The sequence below is a fragment of the Cyprinodon variegatus genome, unplaced genomic scaffold (genome assembly GCF_000732505.1).
Source record: "Cyprinodon variegatus isolate N-32 unplaced genomic scaffold, C_variegatus-1.0 Scaffold261, whole genome shotgun sequence".
Classification (NCBI taxonomy): domain Eukaryota; kingdom Metazoa; phylum Chordata; class Actinopteri; order Cyprinodontiformes; family Cyprinodontidae; genus Cyprinodon; species Cyprinodon variegatus.
This window is the reverse complement of record NW_015150714.1, coordinates 217,831-225,277: the sequence shown is the minus strand read 5'-3', so window position 1 is coordinate 225,277 and position 7,447 is coordinate 217,831. Positions and strand designations below refer to the sequence as shown.

Below are 7,447 nucleotides of genomic sequence, written 5' to 3'. Positions count from 1 at the left end.
ATAGATAGATAGATCATTTCATCATCCTCAGTTGCATTATTAATCTCTATTTATCACAGTAATATTTCTTAAAATTATCATAATGATTTGCATTGTGTTTTAAGCATTTCTTGTTGACTTGGGACTTGTTATTCCTGGCTTGACTTAAGGGTTACTTGTGACTTATTGTGAAATATATATGTATATATGTTTTGTGCCAATAAATATTCCAATACTATTTAATATTAAATATATCTGTGTAAATGTAGCTAATTGATTCCCACCTCTTCTAGAACCCTCTAATTAAGGTTGCTGCAATTTGATTTATTATTTATGTCAACGAGAAACTGAGCAAGCACAGCCAATAAAGTGGTGAGAAAGTTTGCTGAAAAACTGGGTGATTAAAAGTGGACTGCTTAAATTATTATAATACACCGAATTGAAAATACTTTTCAAAGGTTTAAGATTTATCTCTGCAATCAGGCCTTTAATTACAAAGGGCTAGATATGTTTCAAATGGGAATTTGTAAACGATGGTAGTGGAATAAGAAAAGCAGCAAACAACTAAACCACAGTTTTTTTTAATGCCATGCTCGACCATTTAATGCTCTGTATATTCAGAGCAGATGTGTGTGAGACTTATGTAAGATACACAGTCCGATTCACCATTTCATTTGCCTTTGATAATGCACATCTGGGTGTTACCCTTGATGCTGTTAGCTGGCATGTCATGCTGGGTTTATGGGGAGATTCCTACTTAGTAGATGACATCCATCATGGAGAAATTTGGTGGAATTTGTTTATGTTTGTGTGTCTCTCATTGCAACCCATTGGTCACATGAAGACTTATCTCCATGGGTTTATAGTTCTCTATCCCATGGTTTTGTTTTTCAGCATGGATTTTTATACAAAATGGTTAAATCTGTTTTACATCCATTGTTTGACGTTCTGCATATTGAAATAATAAATTTAGAAATGGGCAATCAGAGTCCATTTGCAGGGCTATTTGCTGTTTGAAATCCAGTTTGTTTAGTTCATCATGTATTTTAGGATATCTTACACAAGGTTTCATGAATAGGATGATCCTAAAACTTTGTTACTCAGTATACAATACAAGAACTGGAAGGACACAAAGAAAGATTTATTACCCATCGTATTGCCATCAGATTTACAACTAACTCATAGGATAAAGGGAGACTCGATAGCTGTAAGAGCCATTTGTAGTTTGGTGTTTCATTTGGTTTGATCTGGGTGGCAATATTTTCACCTATATTTCACTTAACCTCTGGTGGCGGTGTGGGGGTGAAAGCTATGTAGATGCAGAGGTGACAGAGCAAAAGGTTTTGGCTGATTGTTTATCATCTGGGTTTGACTTGCAGCTACACATTGGTTAACCTCGGTCTTATCTTACTGTAATTTGTCAACCATCCAGCCTGCTCATATCGCATCTTTAGATTTTGGACCATCATTCATTTTCCGTTTATATTCAATAACTGGGAGAAACCCCAAAGCTACCTCTCAGTCTTGACAAAGTTTCTCTGAGTGCATTAGAATCTGGATAAGCCACACTCAAAAGTGATTAAAATGTAATGACTTGATAGTCGCTACAGTAGTTATTAAGATCTTTGTCTAGCATAAAACCTTACATGTTTCAATAAGGCATAATTAACCATTGTTAAGGTAACTCATTCACCCAGACATCAGAGCCTTTGGGGATTATCATTGAGCTTTAGCTTTCAATTTGTCATTTCTGTTCTTTGTCATTTGAATTGATAGAAATGTTTCCTGAATTCATTTAATCTCAGTCTTTTTTATAGCTTTATCTACATTTGTGCTGCTTAATTTCACATTCTCCTTTGATTTAATCTTTTTCCTCTCTTTTTCCTCAGGTCAAGACCCAGTGATTGAAACGCAAAAAGAAGACAGAAGAAGAGAGAGAAAGGCCATGGGGCTTTATAAAGGGAAAAATGTATGTTGGCACCAGCCTTTCTTCTTCTTGCTGCTGATGATCACAGTGTCATCCACCCAAAGTCAAGGATGTCCTCAGCGTTGCGATTGCATTACCAAGCTGAAGACTGTGTCCTGTTTTGCTAAACGCCTTTCCTCCCTGCCAGAGGGAATCCCACCAGACACCAAAGTCTTGGACCTAAGTGGGAATAAACTACGCTGGATAGAACAAGATGATCTTCTTCCATATTCACGCCTGGAAAAATTAGAACTTAGTGATAATATGATCAGCGTCCTGGAGCCAAATGCATTTTCAAGTCTTCAGAACTTGCAGACACTTTCTCTAAGGGGTAACCAGTTAAAACTGGTTCCAATGGGTGCTTTCTCACGTCTTTCCAACCTCACCTCATTGGATTTAAGTGGAAATAAGATTGTAATTCTTTTGGACTACACTTTTCAGGACCTAAAAAGTCTGAAGAATCTGGAAGTTGGTGACAATGACTTGGTTTACATATCTAACAAAGCTTTTCTGGGTTTGGTAGGACTCAGGGAACTGACAATTGAAAGATGCAACCTGACATCAGTGTCCAGTCAATCATTATCTTATCTACATAATCTAGTAACTCTGAGGCTCCGATATCTTAGCATATCCTCCTTAGACGACCAGAATTTTCGAAAACTTGGAAATCTTAGGGGTCTGGAGATTGATCACTGGCCATTTTTGGAATACATATCCCCTCATAGCCTACAGGGCCTTAATTTGTCTTGGCTGTCCATCACCCACACCAACATCACCTCTGTACCAACATCTGCACTTCGTAGTCTGGCTCACCTCACCATCCTCAATCTTTCTTACAACCCAATAACTGTGTTGGAGTCTTGGGGCCTGCGAGACCTCATCAGGCTGAAGGAGCTGCATCTAGTCAACACTAACCTGGCAGTAGTGCAGCCCTATGCGCTTGGGGGTCTGAGGCAAATACGGCTTCTAAATCTTTCAAGCAACAGGTTGGTAACCCTAGAGGAGGGAGCCTTTCAGTCTGTCAACACTTTGGAGACGCTTCGTTTGGACAGAAACCCTCTTGCATGCGATTGTCGTCTGCTCTGGATCCTTCAACGTAGGAAGACCCTTAATTTTGATGGTGCCTCCCCTGTGTGTATAGCCCCTGTTGAAGTCCAAGGACGGGCTCTGAGTGCTTTCACTGACTCAGCTCTATTTGACCACTTTACCTGTCAGAAGCCTAAAATCCGTAACAGGAAACTGCAGCAGATATCTGCACGTGAAGGGCAAGTCGTTTCATTTATCTGCAGAGCAGAAGGTGAACCCACACCAATTATATACTGGATTACTCCTCAGCGTCGGCGCATAACTACAAAAAGTAGTGGACGCTTGACTGTATTACCGGAGGGCACCCTGGAAATACGTTATGCCCAGGTAACAGATAGTGGAACCTACATTTGTATAGCTAGCAATGCTGGTGGAAATGACACCTACTTTGCTACACTTACAGTAAGTGGACTGCCGCTGGATGCAGCACTCATGGCTAACCGCACATATTATGCGGGGGACCTTAATGACACAAATTTGAATGACACCAAGGTGTTCTTGAAGTTCACCCTTGACCTTAAAACCATTCTTATATCTACAGCTATGGGCTGTATCATGTTTCTGGGAGTGGTCCTGTTCTGCTTCATATTGCTTTTTGTGTGGAGTCGGGGGAGAGGACAGCACAAGAACAACTTCTCTGTTGAGTATTCTTTCAGAAAAGTTGACGGACCTGCAGCCAGTGGAGGCCAAGGGGGTGCACGCAAGTTCAACATGAAAATGATTTGACTCTGCAAAACTCTTGGTGTCTTATATTTGTTTGTTTATAAACTAAGACGAAAAGTAACAGGACAAATGTGGAAAAACGTAAAAAATGGATCATCCTATGGACAATTTATTAGATGGGTTTTTTTTAACTGTTGTATGCATGCAAAATGTCAAACTACAGTATGATGCTTTGATACATTTCTACAGCTATTTGTTTTGTTCATATAATTGTAAATATTAATTCAATTCAAGTGAAATAGGTCTCAAAACTTTGAAGAGACTGTTAAAAACCAAACCACTTAAGCACTCTACATTCTTCCAGTATTAAACCTTCACAAAAGTCATGCTGATGCGTTCTTTCCTGAAATGATGTCATCCTCACCTTTGACCTCCAACCCTCTGCTCCATTTGAGGTGACTCAAGAACACCCTGCTGATGAAGACACAACTACAAGGTGGTGCTTAGTAATTGCCAAGGACTATAACTATTTAATGCAAATCTAAACCTGTATAAGATGCAGGCATTTCACAATGCGTTATCCAATGGATTTTTTTGAAAATAGACCAACTTAGTACCAGTCTCTGGAACACTGCCACTTTCACTACAGAGCACATTGTGCCGAGCTGGACAGATTTATTTAAACCCTGGATAAAGTACTGTAAAAAAATAAATAAATAAATAAATAATAATAATATTTGCTTTAGTTGCAAAAGTTGGGTCTCACATTAGATTTGTTGTAAAAAAATGGAACCTTTGAGTTATTTATTTAGCTATGGTACTTCTAATATCCCTTGAAAAACAAGAAAAACTAAAATCTTTAAACAAACTAATACCTTATTACCTTATAGCTTATGTATTCAAAGAGAGAGACCCAGTTCTGTTAGCTACTGGCCTACAGTGTGCACAAAGCCTCATATTTATGTCTTTATGCCAGACAAACCTGTGGGTTAAGATGAGTTTAGGATTGAGATTTTAGGACAAATAAACCCCACCTCAGATGGGTTTGGTATAAAACGCACAATAAATTGTGGAAATGTACCTCATGGAAGTGATGTATACTCTGTTACAGTGGTGGCCTGCTTCTCTTCCAAAAAGCCTGGGAACCATATTAGAGTTGATATTGTCATTACACTGTCATGGTTACAGAGCAAAATTAACTCTCTGCATTTAATTCATCCCCTTGGGGAGCAGTGGGCTGCCATTGTGTGGCTCCCGGGGAGCATTGTGGGCGTTAAGGGTCTTTGCTCAGAGACCTAGAGTGGCAGTCTGTGGGAGTGGGGCTCGAGCTCAGAACCTTAGAATTCCAAGCTCTATGCCTTAACCACTAGGTCGCCACTCCCATCAGAGTCTCCTGTCCAGCATCAAGAACTCTAGGAAATACCAGGAATTTCAGAGTCTTTAATAGGATACTAATCTGAACCATATGCTTAGATCGACTTAGCAATGATTTGCTAATAGCGCTGAAACAATTAATCAATTATTTTAATAACCGTCAACTAATTAGTAAATAATTAACTGTTAACTAGAGTATAGAGACTCTGAAACATGTCTTTAGCTGACAGAGCAACCCAATTAGCAGTAATTATACCAAAATTATTTTTTTTAAAATGTATAAACATGTTGCATTTAGGATAAGAAAACTTTCTCTTCTGTCAATATGCTCTAACCAGAACTCCTCAAGTGAAATCAATTTAGTTTTACCTAGTTTAATGTTGTAAAAAGTCTTCTTTAAGGAATGTTTTGCTGTTGGATTATTAATTGAAAAAATAATCAACAGATTTATTAATTTGCAAAACAATTGTTAGTTGCAGCCCTCCTTGCTATGCACAAAATCTACCCTTCATGTTAATCCCAGTCCTTGGAAGTAAATCCTAGAAAACCTGTGAAGGTAACAAAAGGGAGGCCAGCATATTAGAGAAAACAGGACTCAGAGGGCTCTAACCTTGTAAAATGTTACAGGAAAGACCATGCGCTCTCCCTATGACAAAAACTGAGGGCCCAAAGTCCTGATAGGAGGGTAACCAGCTGTTTTGAAATCAAGGTTTCTGTGGGAATCACTTAATAAATGTGCTGAAATTTCCAGTTGAGGAATAGACTATTACAAGAAGAGATAGCTGATCTAATGGTTTATTCTTATCCATGGTTGCCAACAAACTTTTCAGCCACTGTAATAGCTCTATGGAAGCGAAAACTCACTTCTACCTGTATAAGTTAAAGCTGTTAAAAACATTGCAGCCAATATACAGTATAAGCTATAATGGGACCCAAGAGAACACCTGTGTGCTGACAAATTACGAGGACTCATTGCTAGTTATGTCTTTCATGTTGTCTTTTTTGGTAAATATGTGCAAGGATCTTATCCTCTTTCTATGAAAAAAATAAATAAAAGTGAATTCGTGTACATACCTTGCTTCTTAGGTTGAAGAATTTGTATTTATAAAAAGAACAGCCTTTGGTGTGTATTGATTACCAAAGTTGTATGGACAAATGTGAAGTATAGAAGATGTATCATATATTTTGTAATAGCTGATTTTAACTGATTATTAATCTGATTTTACTGTGCTACTGTTTTTAACCTGCTAAAGCATCCCTCTGCAATCAGTGAACTTCAGTGCAACTGTAAACACAACTGTAAATATACAGCCATCATGTAAATGTTGCTGCTTGTTGCCGTTAACCAATCATAAAGGACATTCACTGTGCAGGAGGTTTCAGTTCAGTTGCCTATTTTTAGCTTTGTAAGTGTCAAGGTGAGGAGCTTTGACTGAGCCAAGGGTGAGGAACCTTTGTAAACATGTAGAGAAACTGCTAATGTAAAACTGAGCTGGGTTTATTTATACATAAAAGGCTGTAACTCAGGGGCATTAGACCCCTAAGTATGGACATATGAATGGTAGATGTATGAGGTGTGACAATGGGACATGGGACCACTTTAATATGCATCATTACGATCTAAATTAGGACCTAACTTTGCAGATGATAACCCTGCAAGTCTGCAATACTCTAAAATTGTCCAGCTATTTTACACAATTACAATATCCAATATTGTTGCTCTGCTGCCCTCTGTTGACGTAAAACAGTTATTGAGTTTTGCATCAACAACCTGTAGACTACCCCATTTTCTCATAATGGAAACATTTAAAATTTGGAGATGACTGACCTGAATCTAGGGCTGCAGAAAATGTAAGTTTATTTTTGCACTTATACCCTGTTTCTAAGTTTAAAACTAAACATTAACAATTTCTAGTTCTCTACCAGATATATCAGGATTTAGCAATTTCCTTATCCTTAACAATGATCCAGTGTATCTATAACATAGTTCTATCGACATTTTATAGAAAAAAAACTTAACCACAATATTTTTAATAAAAATGGGTTATTTTCATATAAAATTCCCATGTACAATTGTTGTTTTATTATGTGTTACAATGCCATTATGTGGTTTCATTATTTTTGAATCTGATGTACATTTGATTACAGAGTCAATATTAAACCTGTGACATTTATTCTCAAGGTTGATCTTGTAAATAGATGACATTACTTTTAAGAAATACCAGAATATTAGAATTAAAATCTCTTAAAAATTAGAAATCAGGTTCCACCATTCAGCTGAAAATGGTTTATCACTGACTCTTTTCAACTGGGTGATCACCCGGAAAAAAAAAAAAAAGATTATTTAAAGATTGTGCAAAGAGGAATTGTCCGAGGTAC

The 7,447-nt window shown here is 37.6% G+C and overlaps 1 protein-coding gene across 1 annotated transcript in view; it reads left to right on the top strand.

Annotated features, from left to right (window-relative positions):
• lingo3 (leucine rich repeat and Ig domain containing 3) overlaps window positions 1-7,107 on the top strand; it is a 52,319-nt gene extending 45,212 nt beyond the window's left edge. Inside the window, exon 2 of the mRNA XM_015382627.1 lies at window positions 1,869-7,107. Coding sequence (XP_015238113.1) covers window positions 1,925-3,757 — 1,833 coding nt within the window. The 5' untranslated portion in view covers window positions 1,869-1,924 and the 3' untranslated portion in view covers window positions 3,758-7,107. The remainder of the gene's footprint in view (window positions 1-1,868) is intronic.
• The last annotated feature ends 340 nt before the right edge of the window (window positions 7,108-7,447 follow it).